Genomic DNA, 20,381 nt, shown 5'->3' with positions numbered 1-20,381 from the left:
CCATGATCCTCCCATGGAATGTAGGCTTTCCTCTTTCCCCTAACAGGTAAGGCTTATTCTGGAGAGTTGTTGGGGTGGAGGGCTTGTAGGCCTTAATCTATTGTGGTTCAGTGTTGAGCCACCAGAGATTCTGTAGAGCCATGAGATGCAAATGCAGCATCAGATCAAGATTCAAGAATAGGAGAGGGTCCTTTCTGCTGGAGAGGGACAACTTTACCCAGTGTTATCCTAGAATCTTAAAGTTGTTATGACCTTAGAGGTTATCTCGTCTATCCTGCCTCACTCCCATTTTACAGGTGAGAAAACCAAGGTTGGAACTGAAAGGTTACATAGGGCGTCTGTGAAAGAGCCAGGCCCAATCCCAGGTTGCCTCTCCATTACCTAACCCCCACTGCATTAGTCCTTACAAATCCTAATAAATGGCTCTGGAAATTTGGGGGAAGTATCTGTTTTTGTTGAGTAGTCTTCATGGTCATGTGAAAGCAATTTACTTAATAGCTCCAGCCTGGGCCCCCTAACCAGACGCTCTTCCGGGAGGCGAGGGAGATCCGGTGTCCTGAGCTGAACGACGGAAGTTAAGGATGTTGTGGGCCTGGGCAGGTTTACATAAGGAAGATTGGTGACCCTGACACGGGCAGAGACGTGCAGTCTAGGCAGAGGGGCTCTGCTAGGCCTGGACATTTTCAAGTTTAAGACAGAGAGGGATTCCCAAGTCAGCTCTGAAGCCCTGACCCTGCACCCTTGGCTGGTGCTTGGAAGCAGATGTGCTTCAAAGGCTGCAGCTGGATAAGACGTTATAACTGGTCCATCTCAACTCCCCCATTATACAGAGGAGGAAACAGAGGCCCAGAGAGGGGCTTTGGCTTTATCGAGATCACACATCCAGTTATTAAAAGGACTGAGTTAGTCCTCCCTTTAGTACGTCTCTCTCCGTCTCCCACTCACCCCACGGAAGCCACCAGCATTTCAGAGTGCTTTGCCCTCCCCTGCCCAAAACCAGGAAAATAAATTACTCCTCTGTTTTATAAGGCCCAACAGGCGACAGCAGTAGCCCTGCAGCCTGGATTTCCTGGTTTGTGGAGTTGGAAGTGCTCAGGGAAGAGTTACCCTGGGACGAGTGTCTGGGTTGTTTATTTACCTGTGTTAATAGAACTTAGGAAACATGTGTGGACTCAGTGACCATTAGTGGGGTGATAACACCGCCTTATCATGGTGCTTATCTGCATTAGTCACACTCTATGACACCCACCCCCAAACCCTGGGGGAGTTCAGTTAAAGTCAAGCCTGCCATGTCTTGGGTGTCTCTGAATGTGAGTAGACATGGTGCTTGTGAGGATCTGGGATGTTGTGTGCCTCTGTGTTTTTCAATGTGAGTGTCCTTGGGTATCATCGGTCATGTTTGACCAGCATTTGAATATGTGTCCCACCCTTCCCCCATCCAGGGCAGCTGTGGGGCAGGGAAAGAGCACTGGATTTGGAGTTAGACTGCTCTAAGTTCAAATGTTTGCCTTAACACCATTAACTGGCTGTGTGACTTTGGGCAAGTCACTTAACCTCTCTGAGCCTCAGAAGGACTAGTAATCCCTACTTCCCAGAATTCTACCGATGTACGTAATATCTAACCTTTGACAGCGGATGGCTTCTGCAGGTCTCCGTGTCTCAGGGCCCTGTTACTGTGGGAGTATGTAAGATCCTGGCCCTGGTGCTAACCCCCTTCTGGTATTTCTTAGGAGCTTGGATGAGAACATCTAAGGACGGGGCCTGTGGGATGGAGGGAATTTGCCTCTGGGGTGCCAGGACATCCTCCCTGATACATTAGCGGTCAGTAAGTATCTATTGAATGAATGCTTAGAATCGACCCACTGGGTCTGCTGTGTAACTAGGACAGGTGACTATTTCCTGAACAGGAATCAGGACACATCCTCTGACTCATTGTCTGATATGTGAGGTGGAAACAGGGCAAAATATTTGAAATTGGGACTGCTTTTGGAAACCTAGCAGTGGGATAGGTAGGGTGGTCACATGGGGTGAGTGGTGCTTCTCTTCCTGAATGTGTAAGGGGTCGCCACAGAAAGCAGTGGGGCACACCCACCTGGTGGCACATCCCCTGTGCCTATAAGGCAAGCACACCGCTTGTGTCCCACAGCACATATGCCCCCAGGCACACTTCATGCCCTCCATGGAAGGCTGGCTAATGCAGGGGGGAGGATCTCGCGGCTTGATCTGGAGGAAGAACTGGAGCCCCCGAATTATGGGCTGAGTAATTAAAAGTCGGGCTTTGAGAAGTTTTATTCTCCTTGGGTTGTAAAAGCCCGGGCCAGAGGCATTGGAGAGCCCCAGATTGCCTCCTCTGCAGCTGGGCCTTGGGCCTTATAGTCCATTGGAATCGAAGATCAGGCTGTAAAGGTTCGACGCTCACCATTCCTACAGCGGGCCAACAGCTGGGTGCAGGGGCTTTCCCAAGCTGAGTCCAGCCCCCCAAGGCCCCCCAAGGCCCCCCACCTCTCCCCTATCTAGGCCCCCGTTTGTCAGAGGTGGCTGCCGGGAGGGAGAGGAGAGACGTGGATTTATGGCTGCTGACTTGAAAGACAAAGTTGTCTTTTGTGTTAGAATTGGGGCCAGGGGAGTGGTGAGCTGGTGGTGGAGTGGGAGGATGGGAGGCAGGAGCTGGGGTGCAGGAGCCCAAGGCAGAGGCTTGAGGAGGCCGAGGAGACGGATGAAGGGATCCAGAGGCTTCTCAGAGCAAGGTCACCAGGCAAAGGCTCAGATGAATCCATCATCCCCAGGGAAGCTGAGCAGGGCCTTTGAGCCATCACAGTCCTCTGGGCCTGTGCGTGAGTGCCAGACATCGTCCACCCACACCCATCCAACACCCAAAACCCACACAGCCCCCTCCCCTCCTCCTCAAAACGTGCTTTTTGGATTTAGAACGTTGATTCCACTCTCAGACTTCCTTTTGGAGGCCCAGGGAAGTAAATACAGGTCTTCTAAGTTCATACTTTCCCACCCCCTCATGACCATAGCCAATCAATGTGGGAGTTCTTCCCCAGCAGAGCCAAAGTCAGGGCAAGGTGGGGACCCAGATAATGGGGAGACAGGCACAGAGTATTGGGGAGGGTGAGCCTGGGCCAGAGAACGCTGATGACAAACAAGACCAATACCCTACTGGGGACTGTGGGCAAATCGCGAGCCTCCCCAGGACTGCAGAGTTCTCTGCCATCACCTCCCTCCTTCCCACAGACGTTCAGAGATAGGGCATTTACAAGTGCTTTGAGGAGTTTAAAGAGCATGTGAGGTGGGTCTTGGCTGGCCTCCTCACCCTCCAGGGGCCACTCTGCCCTGGCCGTGCCCCACCAGTGGCTCTGCCCAGTAGGTCTGGGTGGAGGCCAGAGTAGCCATCGGGTGCCTGAGTCCAGCAGGTGCTTTAACTACACCTCGGAGAGCCACATCCATCCCCCAGAATGAGCCTGGCCAATAAAGGCATGAGTTTATGGGCTTCATAAACATTTTACTAGAGAAATCAAGGCCTCAATTACCCAATGGCCTCTTCCAACTGACAGCTTGTCTGTTGGGGCCTTTATGAAGCCCCCTGGCAGAAGTGAGATAGAAGCCAAGTTCTGGTATATACCCCGCTGCCCCCCACCTCACTGACCCCATCACCATTCAGGCCTTGCAAATTCTGTCTTTACTCACTTCTCCAGAGGGCTTGAGGCTCTACCACTAACTCTCTGAGCCTTAGCCTTAGCCTCTCGGAGGGAAGACGGCTACTCCCTTGAAGAAGATAGCCACCCTCCCTCCCCTCACCCCCCAGCCATGCTCTTCTGTAACCTCTCAGCTCCCTTTTAACTCAAGATCCTACGATTTTCCCTCAACAATAGCTAGCAAGTATTTACTCTTTGCCAAGGACCGTGCTAAGCCCTTTACAAATACATCTCATTGAATCCCCCTAGTGCTGCAGCTCTGGCGACGTGAGCTATTATCGTCCCTATTTTATGTGAGAAAATAGAGGTTCTGAGAGATTAAGTAACTTGCCCAAGATCACGCAGCTAATCGTGGTGGTGTTGAGTTTTGAACCCAATTCTGTGTGATCCCAGAGTACCATTTACCATTAACCTCTTCACTGGTATGTAACAAGTATTTCCTCACTAGGAGCAGAATTCTTGCCATTGAGGCCTTCTCTGCCAGGCGGTGTGACAGCCCTAGGATGTGATCAAATGTGGGCCTCGTCAGCGGTCTCTGAGTCCATATGGCCAAGAGGGGAGGGAGCCGGCAGGGACAAGGCTAGGCTAGTGATGAAGATGGAGAGGAAGAGGGGGCTCTCTGTGGGGCAGCAAGAGGGAGGGAGCAAGAGAGAAGGCACCTGGGGATCTGATGCCTGGCCTCGGGTCTGGATCAGCACTGTCCAATAGAACTTTCTGTGACGATGGAAGTTTTCTATTGGTGCTGTCCCATAATGGAGCCAGTAGCCACTTGTGGCTGCTGAGCAATTGAAAGGTGGCTAGTGAGTCAGAGGATCTGAATTTTTAAAATTTTATTTAATTTTAATTTAAATGACCACATGACTAGTGGTTACCATGTTGGACAGTACAGGGGTGCTCACCACAGCTGATGGCTGAAATCTGCTCAAAGTCCTCTGGTGATATGAGGCCCTGTGGGCTCAGACCATCCCAAGGGGCTGTGACACTTCTAGATGGCACATTGTAAGGGGGCCTTGCCCACCCAGAGCTTGGCTAGAGGAGGGTCTCCAGGCTCAAAGCATCTGAACATCATTTCACATCACAAGTGGCTAAGGAGTTAAGGGTGTTTGACCTCAGAAGATGTTGCTCGGGGAACAACCCAGACCTCTGGTACTTAAAGGGCTGTTGTATAAAGAACAAAACTGTTTGTGTTTTCTAGAACAACGCTGTCCAGTGGAAATATGATGTGAACAACAATAGGTAATTTTAAATTTTCTAGTAGTCACATTTACAAACAAAGTAACAAAGAAATGAGTAAAGTTAGTTTTAATAATAAATTTTATTTTATTTAATCTAACCAAAATATTATCATTCCAGCATATAATCATTACTTTAAAATTATTAATAAGATTTTTGCATTTTTTGGACTGTCTTTAAAATTCAAAATACTATCATTTCCATTCATAATCAATATTGAAAATTATTAATTACTATTATTAATTAAAATTATAGAATTTTCCAATTTTTTTATTGTGGTAAAATACATATAACATAAAATTTACCATCTTAACCATTTTTAAGTGTATAGTTCAGTGGCATTAAGTACATTCATATTATTGTGCAAGCATCACTACCATCCATCTCCAGAACTCTTTTCATCTTGCAAAAGTGAACTCTATCCCCATTGAACAACTCCCCATTTCCCCCCTCCCCCAGCCCCCAGCAACCACCATTCTACTTTTTGTTTCTATGACTTTTTTTTGTGTGTGTGAGGAAGATCAGCCCTGAGCTAACCTCTATTACCAATCCTCCTCCTTTTTTTCCCCAAAGCCCCAGTAGATAGTTGTATGTCATAGCTGCACATCCTTCTAGTTGCTGTATGTGGGACGCCGCCTCAGCATGGCCCGACAAGTGGTGCGTCGGTGCGCGCCCGGGATCCGAACCCGGGCCGCCAGTAGCGGGGCACATGCACCCAACCAACCACCAAGCCACGGGGCTGGCCCCCTGTTTCTATGACTTTGACTCCTTTAGGTACCTCATATAAGTGGAATCATACAGTATTTGTCTTTTTGTGACTGGCTTATTTCACTTAACATAATGTCCTCAAAGTTAATCCATGTTGTAGCATGTATCAGAATTTCCTTCCTGTTTACGGCTGAATAGTATTCCATTGTATGTATATACCACATTTTGTTTACCCATTTATCTGTCGATGGACACTTAGGTTGCCTCCATGTTTTAGCTATTGTGAATAATGCTGCTATAAACGTGGGTGTACAAATATCTCTTCGAGACTCTGCTTTTAATTCTTTTGGGTTTATACTCAGAAGTGGAATTGCTGGATTATATGGTAATTCTATTTTTAATTTTTTGAGGAACTGCCATACTGTTTTACACAGCAGCATTTTATTTACATCCCCACTAACAGTGCACAGGGTTCCAGTTTCTCCTCATCCTTGCCAACACTTGTTATCATCTGTTGCTTTTTGTTTTTGTTTTTGTTTTGTGAGGAAGAGCAGCCCTGAGTTAACATCTGTTGCCAATCCTCCTCTTTTTTGCTGAGAAAGATTGGCCCTGGGCTAACATCCGTGCCCATCTTCCTCTACTTTATTATTATTATTTTTGTGTGTGTGTGTGAGGAAGATCAGCCCTGAGCTAACATCCATGCCAATCCTCCTCTTTTTGCTGAGGAAGACCGGCCATGAGCTAACATCTATTGCCAATCCTCCTTTTTTTCCCTTTTTCTCCCCAAAGCCCCAGTAGATAGTTGTATCTCATAGTTGCACATCCTTCTAGTTGCTGTATGTGGGACGCCGCCACAGCATGGCCTGACAAGCGCTGTGTCAGTGCACACCCGGGATCCGCACCCAGGCCGCCAGTAGCAGAGTGCGTGGACTTAACTGCTAAGCCATGGGTCTGGCCCCCAATGTTCCTCTACTTTATATGGGATGCTGCCACAGCATGGCTGGACAAGCCGTGCATCGGTGCGCCCCCAGGATCCGAACCTGGGAACCCTGGGCCACCAAAGCAGAGCGCGCTCACTTAACCGCTGCGCCACCAGGCGGGCCCTTGTTTTTGTTTTTTATAGTAGCCATCCTAATGGGTGTGAGGTGGTGTTTCATTGTAGTTTTGATTTGCATTTCCCTAATGCTTAGTGTCTTGTTATTTTATACTAAGTCTTTGAAATTCAGTGTGTATTTTACACTCACAGCGCATCTCAGTTTGGACTGGCCACATTTCAAGTGCTTAATAGCTGGCTACTATATTGGAAAATGTGATTCTCAAGGGGGAAGTTGGGGGCAGTGGGTAGAATCATGTGGGATTCAGACATATCGCTAGTGTAAGGAAAAATGTTACAGTCACCTGAGCTGCCTGAGTAGGGGCTGGGCATCCAGGGTGTCACTGGTCCTTGGCAGGGATGGATACAAGGAAGGGACTGGCCTTGCTGCCCTTTGGAAGGGTCTGTGGTTCATGGTTGTTCCTCTTGAATGGCTGTGTGAGTGGGGGAAGTTGGTGCCTCAGACCCCTGGTGCTGCCGGCTTCTGCAGAGGCTGTTTTGAACTCTCCATCCCAACATGCCATGATCTTTTTGTCATCACACACCGGATAGGAGTTGGGTTGTAGCCAAGAGGTGGGAGGCTGGGCCTGGGGGATGCTGCCAACTTCCTTGCCAGCACTATGCCTTGACCCTCCGCTGCCCCCCAGCGTCCCCCTGGAGCCTGTCTAATCAGATCCAGGCCTGACCTCACCAGAGGTCCTGGACCAGGAGGAAAGTCCCCCTCCCCTCCCCGAGCCCCTCTAGATCTGACTCTCAGGAGACCCCTCCCCTCTGGTGATTTATAAGGGTGTCCAGAAGCCATTTCCTGCCTGTTTCTGCTCCCTTCCAGCCCAACGGATTGCTGGGCTCTCTCTCTGCCCCTGTCTTTCCCCACAGCCAGGCTGTACCAATGGTGGGAGCAGGGAGAGGCTGGGAGATTCCTTCTCAGATTGCTTGGGGACAAAGGTTCTTTCTTCTTCCTTTCTCCGCAACTGCCGCCATGCAGGCCTTTGTCCTCCTGTCGCTCTCTCTGGCCCTCACACCTCAAGGGCCTCCAGCCACTGCCCATTACCCGCTCCGATCACCCAGCTTGAAGTGAGGGACCCAAAACTGTCCCTACTGGAATATAAAGGAGGGACAGGTGTTAGCAGGAGTATAAAGCATCTACAGCCACAGGCCACAGCACCACCTTCATGTCCACCAGCCACGGACAAATACCACCGACACTGGCCACAAACAATGTCTCCAGCAACAACAGTAACCTGTGTACACCATCATCAGCCACACAGTGGCCTCCAGGATGACTTGTTCAGGGCTCAGGTGCTCAGAGGTCCAGCCTTCGACCCCACATACGCATGCTTGCCCAGGGACCCTCTCCCCAGAGATACACAATGAGGGACAGCTTCCCCCTTGCTCTGTGGCCTGCTAGCACAAGCCAAGGCAAAACAGACTAGTAAACGAACCATGGCCCACCTAAGAGATTGGAGGAGCCCTAAGTGCCCTGAAAAACTTTCTCCTCTGACTTCCTAAAGAAAAAATGCTGTTACTGATGAACTAGGAGTGCATGGGAGATTCTAAGAGACCCCAGCTAAGCTGAGTCTGGAGAAGGGCCTGTCTATGAAGGTGGCAGGAGTCAGAGCTGGAAGGGCCCTGAAGAGTACCAGGCATTCACCCCTTCATTTACAGACGAGAGGACCGGTGCTCTGACAGTGCCTGCCCAGGTCTCACGGCAATCCCCTGGATGTCTGAGGGATATGCAGGGCTGACCCAAGGGTTGGTAGGAGTGTGAGGAAGGGGAGGGAAGAAGGAACCTCGGATGAAGAGGACCACACCCTCCCATTGCACCCATTTCCCCTGGACAACACCTGTGTACGCAGCTGGGCTCCAGGGTGGGATTGAGGACCCATCTCTGAGGCTCATTATCCTCCCTGCAACTCGCAACATGCACCAACTCCCAACCAGTGAGAAGAGGCCAGTCCATGATGCAGTCCTCTCTGGGGTCACCTGCCCTTGGAGAGTGAAAAACTTGCTGAAGGGCCTGGGGCATGGAACTTCTGATTTTTGGCTGATAGAGCCACCAAGTGGGCCTGGGTCTCAGTTTACCCTTCCTAAAATGAATGGGTTGGCTTTAGATTAGTGGTGTTCAAGCACTTTTAAAGGCAAAGCTACCCTTCAAATGAAGTGTGTGGCAGAACTGCAGTTAAGTAAAGCTGATAGAGAGGTACCGTGAAGTGCTGCTCTGATGGAAGGGGAATGTGAAGCCCCAGGCGGGGAGGGGGCTCAGCTGCATCCAGGGGGCCCCAGAGGCCCCCTAGGAGTCTTGCTGTGCACTGTGAAGAGGATTGGACTGGCTCCTTACCTACCACCCCTTCCTGCTGGAGCATTCCTCTCCAGCATCACATGCAACCCCTGCTGTTGTTGGTGTCTAGTTTTGGGGGAGAAGGAGGAGCCTAGAGATAGAGGCCAGACTCTCCATCCCCAGCTCCCAGATAAGAAGCAGCCCTCTCCCTGTATCTCTCCTCAGGCTAGCTCCTAGCTCTAGGTGCCGCCAGGGAGCCCAGGATGGGGGCTAGAAACACAAAAGGATGCGGTTCCTTAATGAGGAGGCATCTGTCGTCAGCAGGGCCATTAGTCCCCGCCCCAGGTCCCTGGGGGACTTCGAGCTCCTCTCCAGCTGGAGTAAGGAGAGGGCAGGCAGCTCCCCAGCTCCAGAATGGGCAGGGCCCCAGGAGCACAGATGGCTGACCCAGGAGCCTGGGTGCCCTCTCTGCTCCCTGGGCCCATGTCCAGTCCTGCCTTCCTGGACGTTGAGGCCTGGAGGCAGTAGAGGGGCCCCAGCAGTGCCTCGGCTCCCACCGCCAAGCCCCTGGGCTGACCTGCAGGCCCTTGGGCAAACACAGCCTTTGGCCTGAGACAGGGCAGGCTGACCTGATGGTGCTCCCTGGGGATCATCTCACCAAGCCTGATGGGGACCCCAGCTGAGGCACTTGCCCCCACCTAGGGCTCTGAGGTACGCTTTGTAAGGGCTACACCTACATGGGGACACACATGGTTGATTACCTGCACAGTACCAGAATCACACACCAGCCACTGGTGTGAGGGAACTAAGGGATACAAACCTCATTCACATCCAGCCGTGGACACTCGCACCACATACATGGAGACATCCTCCTGGCAAACATAGCCCCACACACATGTGCGAGGAGGCACTCACACCCATCAGCCACACTCCCAGGAGGCCCTGAGAGAGGAGGAGGCAGGGCGGGGGATTTTTATGCATGTTTATATTTAATGAACCACATGCAAATGAGATGGAGAACACGCCACAAAAGAGTCAGCCCCTAGAGACTCTGGGAAGAAGGGCACAAAGGCTCCGCCTTTCGGGGCTGCCCTGGAGTCCAGAACAGGCCGGAAGATTAAGGGGCCTGAGATGGGGTGTACCCACCCACACCAAGGAGCCAAGAGCAGGAGCCAGGACAAGCTCCAGTGTCCCTGCTGCTGCTGTGGGGGGAGGGCTCCTTCTGGGAGGGGACAACTGTCCCAGTTGATGGAGTGCTGGAGGGGAGGGGCTGCCTGCCTGGACAGATGGTGAGCCGCCTTCCCGCACTTGAAGCAAAGTGGATTTTAATGAAATCGCAGCCCTGGTGCTGAAGCTGGCAACCCACGTGGGAGGGCCCCTTCCCTGGGCTTTACAGGTTGGGGTTTGGGATGGGTGGGAATGAGGGTGGGCAGGAACACTTAACCAGTCTAAAATGGTGAGGGGAGAGGTGCACCACAACCCCTCTGTGCCGGCCTCTGCAGAACAGAGTTCACGCTATTCAGATCCCCAAAAGGTGGGGAGGGGGGCCCTGAATATTTATGACACATTGAAATGTAGATTGGTAGGTCTGACAGTCTTCTGAGAGGCTTGTCACCTTGGATGGATGCACCACCCTCTTGGGGTATATCGAGATGCTGCAGAAGATCTGGGGGTAGGAGGATGATGAAGAGAGCAAAAAAAGCCACTGGGCACTGGTAACCAGGGTCCAAAGACCGGCGTCCCAACGGGGTGACACTGAACTTCCCCTCTCTGGGCTTCAGTTTCCTATTCTGTAAAATGTACAACATAATACTTAGTCCTTGCATACCTTAGCGGGACTGTATAAAAATAAATCCAAAAGCAGCTGAAAAAGTGGGGAGGAGGGCTTTCTCTGACTGGCCTTTGTGGGTCGGCAGCCCAAGATTTCCTCGTTAGAGGTTCGTCGTCCAAGAATTTGTCTAGACCTTTCTCAAAGTGTCCCAGCCCAGCCTATACCACCCCTTGGGGGGGATGTTTCCCACTGGTGGAGGCAGGGTAAGCTCTGAGGTGTTCCCCAAGCTGTTGCCCTGCGTCTGCCAGTTCCAGGAAGACCCCTGCCCTCGATGGGGTGAGCTCCAGGTCTCCGAGACCTGGGCCTGTGACCCCCACACTCCACCTTCCCCCTGCACCTCTATGGGGTGTCTTCCCCATACACATTCTCCTTTCTTTCTCCAGCCATGTCGGACTTCCACGTGCATCCCCAGGCCACCGTGGGCGAGGAGGGTGGTGTGGCCCGTTTCCAGTGCCAAATCCATGGGCTTCCCAAACCCCTGATCACATGGGAGAAGAACAGAGTCCCCATTGACACGGACAATGAGAGGTGAGCCACGAGTGGGAAAGATGGAGGGTGGATGGAGAGGCAGGCCCAGTGTCTGAGCCTTAGAGAGGGACTGCCTGTGGCCCTGGGAGCTGACGCCCGTGCCCACAGGCACCTGAGACAGTGATGTTTCTGCACCTGTGTTAAAGCTGAGTAACCATGTGGCTTGCTGGGCCCAGATTCGACACTCATGGATGTGTCCATGAGAAGGACTGTGTGTGATTGCTGTCAAGGCTGGATTTTGCAGGTGCCTCCACCTATGAGAGTCCCAGTATGTGTCTGTGATGACAATGGTGACATGGGGACAGTGCCCAGGTACTGGGCTGTTTCTGTGATGCTCAGTGTCCCTATGGCCGATGGTGCCAGTGGGTATGCTAGTGGTCAACTGTGCCCCCCTCAACAGGTACACGTTGCTGCCCAAGGGGGTCCTGCAGATCACAGGCCTTCGGGCTGAGGACAGCGGTGTCTTCTACTGCGTGGCCTCAAACATTGCCAGTGTCCGGGTCAGCCACGGGGCCAGACTCACCGTGTCGGGTGAGGGTCCTTTGCCCTGCCTGGTTCTTCCCCCAACCCACCTCTTGACTTCTCCCCACCTTCAAATCAATCCCCCTTCAAATGACTCCTGGAGACGTGTCAGCCAAGTGCCTACAGAGCACCTTCTAAGCACAAAGCTCTGTGCTCCTCACGAGAGGGTTCAGAAGGAATCCGAAGCCTACTCTCTGGCTCAGTTCTACCTGGGGAAGCCCATCCTCTGCTTATCCCGGGGGATCTCCCATTGCTAGAGGCCCTGCAGGGCCTGGAGTGGACGAATGGATGTGAGCAACGTCCTGGGGCCCCTGACATCTCCTCTCTGCCCACAGGACCTGGTTTCTGGGCTGAAGCGTGTTTCCCACCCCCCCATGTCCTGGGTTGTGGAGGGGATGAGGAGGTGGGAAGGGTCCCAGCTGAAGTGAAGAAACGTGGCATCTTCCTCCCAGGCTCGGGCTCCAGGGCATACAAGGAGCCGACGATCCTCGTGGGGCCTGAGAACCTCACCCTGACGGTGCACCAGACCGCCGTGCTGGAGTGTGTCGCCACGGGCAACCCGCGCCCCATTGTGTCCTGGAGCCGCCTGGGTGAGCCTCATCCCGCAGCCCCTGCCTCTCCCACCCCAACCCACCCCCTGGGAGGGCCGTCTCATCACCCAGCTCTGAGGAGGACTTTGAATCCTGTTTATTCTCCGTGGGGGTCTGTTCTCTCCAAGGCCTGGGGAAGGGGTAAGTTTCCCTCTCCTTGGCAGGACCAGGGAGGTCTGCCTGCCCACGACATTCTCCCTCCCCCTGCACGGATGGCTTAGCTCCCTGGGTTACCTCGGTCCAGTCCTGGCCATCCTGCACCAGCTCCCCTCCTCCATGCTCCCCTCACCCTCCAGAACCCCTCTGCAGCTCTCAGCACCTCTAATCTCTTTCCCTTCCCGCACCTCCCCGCCCTCTATACCCTGGCCATACTCCCCAGCTGTGCAGTTCCAAACCCCTCAAAATCTCAGCCAGTTCTCAAACCCTCACTCTGGGCTCCCCAGTCTCTAGCTTGGCCCCCTAAATCCCCCAGCCTAAATCCCTGGGCAGCTGAAGGAGAGAAATGAAAGGGTGCAGATGGGCCCACATTGTCTGAGCAGAAAGGTCACCGGGGGAAGGAGAGTCTGGAGGGGCTGGGGTGGGGTGGGCATTCACAAGGAGACCGCGCCACATTGTAGCAGCTGAGTGATTGGGGAAGGAGGGGGCAGCAGGCGGGATAATGGAGTAGATTTCACCACTTCAGGGACTGAATGGGGAGCTGTCTCCTTGCATTCTGACTGTGCTAATCTGATCCTGTGGTGGGGGGAGGGCCCGGTCCTGGGAGAGGCTAGAAAGAGTGGCCTCACCATTAGGAGGAGCCTATAGGCACTGCAAGGACCATCTGGCCCAACATTTCCCAAAGTGTGATCTGCAAGGGGGAAAGAATGGCTTGGTGGTCTAACACGTTTGGGAAACAGAGTCAACCAGGTCCCTTTGCTGTGGGACTTCTCAGAGCCTTTATATTAATGGGCATTATGACAGTCCCGGAATGGAATGGATATTTGACCATGGAACTTTTTTCAAGAGAGACAAACCAGGCTGGGAAATGTCCATCTAATCCAAACCCCTTACTTTCCTGATTGAGAAACTGAGGGGAAGGGACTTGAAGGTCTCCAGCGAGTCGCTGACAATGCTAGGATTAGGACCTGGGTCTCTGTTGCTAGGCGAGAGTTTTCCGTGCTGCTCCTGCCACCTCCACAATGGTGATGCTGTAGAGGGAAGGTGCAGAGTCAAAGGTTGGGGCTCCCTGGAAGACTGGTGGGACTGTGAACAGTCTGGAATGTTCCTACACTTCCCTGCTCCCACATCTATCTCCCTGACCCTCCGTCACCCCCCTTCCCCTTCCTCCTCAGATGGCCGCCCCATTGGGGTGGAGGGCATCCAGGTGCTGGGCACGGGGAACCTCATCATCTCAGATGTGACTGTGCAGCACTCAGGTGTCTACGTCTGTGCCGCCAACAGGCCCGGCACCCGGGTGAGGAGAACGGCTCAGGGCCGGCTGGTCGTGCAAGGTACGGCCCCCCACCCCCAGCAGAGGAAGGGAAGGGCCTTCCACGCAGCCCCCTCCTCCTGAGCCATTCCTTGCCTCCTCAACATCCCTGGCCCAAGCCCCGTGTCCTGTGCTCACCCAGTTTCCTATACTCACCCGAATCCTGTCCCCTGCCCCTCCCCAGGCCCCCAGGCCAGGCTAAAGGTGGCAGCTCTCTCCTCTCTCCCTGACGAGGGTGTGTTGGGAACGGGAGGACATTCTTGGTCATCTGGCCCCTGTGTGCCCCTCCAGGTGTGACTGCCACCCCTCCCCCTACCTCCGGAGTCATTTCCACATTATAATCTCAGCTGGTTTCCCTGCCTGTGTCACTCACACGGGTCTCTTGCCCCACATGCTGTTTTCATTCACACATGTGGCCCTGCCATGCTCACACCTGCCTGCGTGTTCTCGGTGTGTTTGTCATCTCACACCAGATCATTCTGTCCATCCTCCTGCCCTGGGCTCAACTGCCCGCATGAACGGGACTTGGGTTCCCATTCTCAGGGGTTTCTGTGGCTGTTCCCTCCCGGAGAGCTGGGGAGGGGTGGGAGGAAGGGGCATTAGGAACTTAAATGCCGTCTGTTGAGCATTCCATGTGCCGTTAATCTACCCAAATGAAAGTGATGGAGCATTTCATTTCTTGGGTGTTAATGGAGGCTTGAGGCCTGGGATTGGAGGAGAGTGGAATTGAATGTAGGGGCGAGGGGGCCTGTGCTGAGGGCTCATCCATCTCCCCATCATTACCGCCTTGGAGGTGTAGCTAAACCTATTAGCACATTTATTTATTTAACAATTTCCTGAACAGGGAGCTCAGCTTGATCGCTTTCGGATACAAACGTCAGTCTCTTAAATAGTTATTAAAATGGAGTCCTCTCTTGGGTCTGCCTCTCTGGGGTGGAGGAGGGGTGGCCTGCCACCATCTCCTGGAGCCTGGGCCAGGGTGGAGGGTGGGCTGCCCTGAGGATTCTCCAAGGGGTGGATGTGTGTCCCCTGCAGACCTCCACCCCCCCGTCCTCTTTCCTCATCCCTTCACCCACAGCTATTTCGTCCCTCTCCAGCTGACCCTCACCACTCCTCATGCTTCTCTGTGCCCCCCACCCCAGCCCCAGCAGAGTTTGTCCAGCACCCCCAGTCCATCTCCAGGCCCGCTGGGACCACAGCCATGTTCACCTGCCAAGCCCAGGGTGAGCCACCCCCTCATGTCACGTGGTTGAAGAATGGACAGGTGCTGGAGCCAGGAGGCCACGTCAGGCTCAAGAATAACAACAGGCACGTGCGGTGGGTGCTGGAGTGAGGCCTAGGAAGTGGTGGGAAAGGGGCCTGGAAGGAGTGGCCTGGCAGGCTGTGCCCCTCCCCTCAGGGAAGAGCACTAAATTAGGAGTCTGGAGACTGGGGTTTGAGTCCCCAGTCTGCCACTAAACTTGTTGAGAGACCTCAGACAAGTCATTGCCTTCCGGAGAGGCTCAGTTTCTCCGTCTCTCAACGGGGAGATCTGGCTAACGTCCAGGGGTGCTCTGAGAGGTGGAGGGGATCTGAGGCTCTCCTTCCCCCTACAGCACCCTGACCATTTCTGGAATCGGCCCTGAAGATGAGGCCATCTACCAGTGCGTGGCTGAGAACAGTGCTGGCTCCTCGCAGGCCAGCGCCAGGCTGACCGTGCTGTGGGCCGAGGGGCTGCCTGGGCCCCCACTCAATGTGCGGGCGGTCTCCGTGTCGTCCACTGAGGTCCGCGTGTCCTGGGATGAGCCCCTGGTCAACACCAAGGAGATCATCGGCTACGTCCTGCACATCAGGAAGGCCGCCGGTGGGTGGGGGCCAGTGGGTAGGGGCCGGGAGGGCCAGGCTGGCCCTGCAGCCCCCACCTTCTCCATTGTTTCTCATCCCTCTCAATCCTGCACGTCCTGACCCCACACCTTCCATCTTTCTCCCCCCTGCACCCTGGCTGCCCTCCTTTCACCAATGCCCCTTACACGCCCCTGCCCTACCCTTCGCCTCCCAGACCCCCCGGAGCTGGAGTATCAGGAGGCAGTTAGCAAGAGCACCTTTCACCACCTGGTGAGCGACCTGGAGCCCTCCACTGCCTACAGCTTCTACATCAAGGCCTACACACCAAGGGGGCCCAGCTCAGCCTCTGCCCCCACGCTGGCCAGCACCCGGGGTGAAGGTGAGGCCTGGGGGCGCAGTGCAGAGCCGCAGACACTCAGGGTATTAGAGTAGACCCACGACGCACACTTGTTCGGGTTGTGCACTACACAAGGTGCCTGGCCCTGAGGCTGAGTGGGGGCTGGGTCTACCTGGAGGAAAGGGCGTCCTTTTCTAAATCATGTGAAGGTACTGTTGGAGCAAGCAGAGGCCCTGGATAGGAGGAGGCCAGAGAGCTGTTGGGCTCCTAGGGGTCTGGGTCGCAGATGGAAGGTGTAAGGTAGAGCTGCGGGTCCTCACATCTTGGCCTCCGTCTCCGCCCGCAGCCCCCGCCCCACCCCCGTTGTCTGTGCGGGTCCTCGGCGGCTCCTCCCTGCAGCTGCTGTGGGAGCCCTGGCCCCGGCTGGGCCAGCACGAGGGCGGCTTCAAGTTGTTCTACCGCGCAGCAAACAAGGCTTCCTTCACCGGCCCCATCCTGCTGCCTGGAACTGTCTCCTCCTACAACCTCAGCCGGCTCGGTGAGGGGGACACAGCCGGGCTTGGGGAGCTGGGCAGGGGTGCAGAGGTCACCTCTATTTCCCCCGCTGGACAGAGCCACCCGGCGGGGGCTGGGCCAGTCACTCAGCCGCCCTCCTTTTCCCCAGACCCCACTGCAGTGTATGAGGTGAAGCTGCTCGCTTACAACCAGCATGGGGATGGCAATGCAACAGTCCGCTTCGTGTCTTTGAGGGGAGCGTCTGAGAGGACAGGTGAGGGTTGGGGATGGGGTGTGGGGCTACAGACTGACTCAAGAATGGAGGCGAGGGAGGGCGGGGAGCAGGCATCCAGGGAAGGTAGGAGGGTGGAAGAGTGCACGCAGCCCTTGAGAACATAGGCTTAGACCTGAATTTGAAGTCTGGCTGTGCAGCATTCTAGCTGCGTGGCCTCGGGCAAGTTACATAACCTCTCTGAGCCCCAGTTTTCTCCTCTATAAAACAGGGATAATAAGACCTACTTTATAGAGCTGTGGCGAGGATGAAGTGGTCCATGTAAAGTGTTATTCCCAGTGTCTGACACAAAGTTAGTCCTCAATAACTTGTGAAAAGAATCACAAAGTTTGGGCTGGGGTCCCATAGGCAAGGGCAAAGGGTATATGGACTTGGGGGTGGGAGCAGCTGAGGGAGAAGGAGCCTCCAAAGGCTAGGTGTCTGGGGGTGCTTCAGGCTAGGAGAGCCACAGCCGCCGACCTACTGCCAACCCCCATCCCCAGCCCTGAGCCCACCATGTGACTGTCGGAAGGAGGAAGCCACCAACCAGACGTCCACTATGGGCATCGTCATTGGCATCCACATTGGGGTCACTTGCATCATCTTCTGTGTCCTGTTCCTCCTGTTTGGCCAAAGGGGCAGGTGGGTCCTGGGCCAGGGAGAGGCGGCTGGGCTGGTGTGGGGTGGAGAGGCCCGGAGAAGGAGTTGCTGCAGGGAAAGGAGAGTTTGGGGCTCACTGTCTATCCTTTCGTTCTTGCTCCCTCTCCCAGCCCTCCTCCTAACTCTTGGCTCACCCCTTAGGGTCCTCTTGTGTAAGGATGTGGAAAACCAGCTCTCCCCTCCTCAGGGCCCCCGGAGCCAGAGGGACCCTGGCGTCCTGGCACTGAATGGGGCGGGACGGGGAGAGAGGGGCCAGCTGGGCCGAGACGAGAAACATGTGGACGTGAAGGAACTGGAGCAATTGTTCCCTTCGGCTGGGGCAGCGGGGCAGCCGGACCCCAGACCTAAGCCCAGACCCACGGTGAGTGCCCTCACTTGGAGCAAACCTCCTCCTTCAGGCTCTGACCATCTCCCGATTCTGCCCTCTCTTCACCTGGGTTGTGGGCCTTGGTCATCGGCCTTCACCAAGGCACAAAACTCAGGGCCGGTGCTTCTCTCTGTGCCCCTGAGTCGCAGGGAGGCCTGGAGACCCTAAGTCCTGAGTGGGATTGGATCCAGAGCCTGCCCCTCTGGCCTTCATGACGAAGCCTGTGTGACTGGTCCTTTTCCCATCAGGATCCTGCGGCCCCCGGCCTGTGTGAGGAGACCCAGTTCTCCATGCTGCCGCTTCAGGGGTTCGGCCTTCTGGAGGAGATGACATCGGAGGCCAAGGCCCCCTGCGCAGGCCCTGCGGCTGCCCCGCCACCCCAGGATGTAGGCCCAGCCCTCCTTAGTGAAGAGCAGGCTACCTGGCCTTCCACAGCACCAGCGGCCCCGCCAGCTCACTAAGAACAGTAGCCTGTGTCTGGCAGGCTCTGGAGGGGGCAACCCCCATTCTCAGGTCAAAGGCAAGATATCTCCTGTCATGTGGGATTCGGATGGGGGCTTCCCAGCATTTCTGTCCTGACTGCCCCTCAGGGTATCAAGACCTAAAGTAGCCTCGGCAGGGTACCCTCCAAGCACCTGGAGGGGTCCCTGCAGGAGTCCCTCCCTTGGGCTAATGCCCCCCTCACCTCTGCCTGGTACCCACATGACTTGGAACTGAACTAATGTTTTCCTTTAAAAAAAGCAAACTTAAAATCAAAAAAAAAAAGAGAGGAAGGTGAATTAGACTCCAAAAATATGCCCCTGCTGTGGCTGGGCCCTGACACTGTCGCCCTCCACCGACCTTGCTTTCTCAGGATGGATTTTTGCTGTTTTGGCTCTCAGCACCTACCTCAGCCGGAATGAATGTCCTTGGGGGAGCGGGACTGTGGCCTCAGCCCCCCCACCCCACAGAGCCCCGAATGTACTCCTACCTCAAGCCCCTTTAGGGGCACCCCCTTTCCCTCCCCACATTGTTGTCCAGAGTTAAAAAAAAAAAAAAAGGAAAAAAAAAGCACTTCCCCATTTCCAGATGTGAAAGAAACCATCTACCTCAAGGCTTGCTGGCTCTCCGGGCCTGTGCTGTGTCACTGGACCCTCCCTCCTGGCTCCTTCTGCCCAAAGCCCCCCATCTCTCACCCAGAGAGGAGGCAGGAGGCTAAGACACCAAGGGTGGGCCTCTTGGGACCCACAGAAATAAAGATGGAATTGGTCAAAGAAAATGTGAAAAAAAGCCAAAAATGAGGAAAATTTGTTCCTTGAAATATAAATTGTTGCTCCAAACTAGCCTCCTCCCAGCATGCTGTTGGTACTTTGTCTTGTTGTCTTGTCTCAACTGTGCACTCCCATTTTGACCCTCTCAGCCAACTCATCCTTGACTGGGATCCCGATGGCCCTCTGTCCGCCTGGGCCTTGAGAGGGTGGGACATCACCCCGCAGCCTGCCCCCGTCCCTCCCAGATACGGAGCCCCTGGAGCAGGCTGGCCCTGGAATGTACTCTGTGTGTGACGGGTGTGTGTGTGCATGGGGGGTCCCCAGCCCTCTGTCCCATGGGACACAGCCAGCTTGACCCACCCCTGGACAGTGGAATGACCACTGTCAGCAGATGTGGCCAGAAGCTATTTTTATACAAGGTGTGTTTAAGGATTTACGTTCTTGTGACTTCTTGTTTCTCTTTTCTGTTGTGTCATTTTTTGAAATACTTAGTTAAAGAAGAAGAAAATAAAAGAAATCAAGGAAACAGATACTTATTTTTGGTTACACTCAGAAACATTTTTTTAAATAGCAGAAAGAAAACTTTTTTTTAAAGGAAAAAAAGATGTGTATTCCTTAAGCATAAGATTAGACCATCAAGTCCCTGACCCCCAACCCTCTAGGGACCCCCACCCCAAACTTTAGTTAATTAGCTGAAGAAGGTAGGCTTTGTGGTGTTTTCCTGGAGACTGAAGTCATGTCCGTGTGGACTCGGGGAAGGGCAATGCACTCCTTCTCCCAAATGCAGGGCTCATGTGAGGGCTCCTCAAACCTCCCGGGCAGTGCCCCCTTGGTCCCCACAGCGGCTCCTCTGCACCCCCCTTTATCCTGGAACCCCCTCTCCTGTGGGAAGGGTGAGTTGGGGGGAGGAAGGGGCTGGGGGACCACCTGGCCTGACTTGGCCTGATGTTTGTCACACTCTACTCGTTTTGATTGAATAAAAGTCCTGTTGCCAAAGTGAACCTTGAGTCTTCTGGTGGCTGTGTCAGGTCCTGGGGGAGGGGGTGGGAGTGCTCGGATTAGGGGAGCCAGGTAGGGGGCAGGCAGACCCTCACAGGGTCAGAGCCCACAATGACAACAGCAGACCCCTATGCACCACTTACAGGCACCGTGCGTGCTGGGTCTTCACATGCGGTGGGGTTCCCTGGGTCCTCACAAGCTCCCTGGGAGGGACATAGTCTATCAT

General features: G+C 54.3%; 1 protein-coding gene across 3 annotated transcripts in view; it reads left to right on the top strand.

Annotated features, from left to right (window-relative positions):
* The window catches only part of IGDCC3 (immunoglobulin superfamily DCC subclass member 3), a 41,118-nt gene extending 20,967 nt beyond the window's left edge, over positions 1-20,151 (top strand). Inside the window, exons 3-14 of one of the 3 annotated variants that reach the window (XM_087428525.1) lie at positions 11,228-11,372; positions 11,773-11,903; positions 12,347-12,484; positions 13,816-13,974; positions 15,095-15,269; positions 15,548-15,795; positions 15,991-16,155; positions 16,460-16,651; positions 16,778-16,882; positions 17,383-17,521; positions 17,681-17,900; positions 18,155-20,151. In XM_087428525.1, coding sequence (XP_087284651.1) covers positions 11,228-11,372; positions 11,773-11,903; positions 12,347-12,484; positions 13,816-13,974; positions 15,095-15,269; positions 15,548-15,795; positions 15,991-16,155; positions 16,460-16,651; positions 16,778-16,882; positions 17,383-17,521; positions 17,681-17,900; positions 18,155-18,367 — 2,030 coding nt within the window. In that variant the 3' untranslated portion in view covers positions 18,368-20,151. The remainder of the gene's footprint in view (positions 1-11,227; positions 11,373-11,772; positions 11,904-12,346; positions 12,485-13,815; positions 13,975-15,094; positions 15,270-15,547; positions 15,796-15,990; positions 16,156-16,459; positions 16,652-16,777; positions 16,883-17,382; positions 17,522-17,680; positions 17,901-18,154) is intronic. The other 2 variants (XM_087428526.1, XM_087428527.1) reach the window with 2 other exon arrangements.
* Positions 20,152-20,381: the final 230 nt, after the last annotated feature.

This window comes from Ceratotherium simum, chromosome 3 (assembly GCF_057802395.1).
Source record: "Ceratotherium simum simum isolate JZ-2026a chromosome 3, ASM5780239v1, whole genome shotgun sequence".
Taxonomy (NCBI): Eukaryota; Metazoa; Chordata; class Mammalia; order Perissodactyla; family Rhinocerotidae; genus Ceratotherium; species Ceratotherium simum.
Note: the sequence above shows the minus strand (reverse complement) of the source record. Positions and strands in the feature narration are given on the sequence as shown.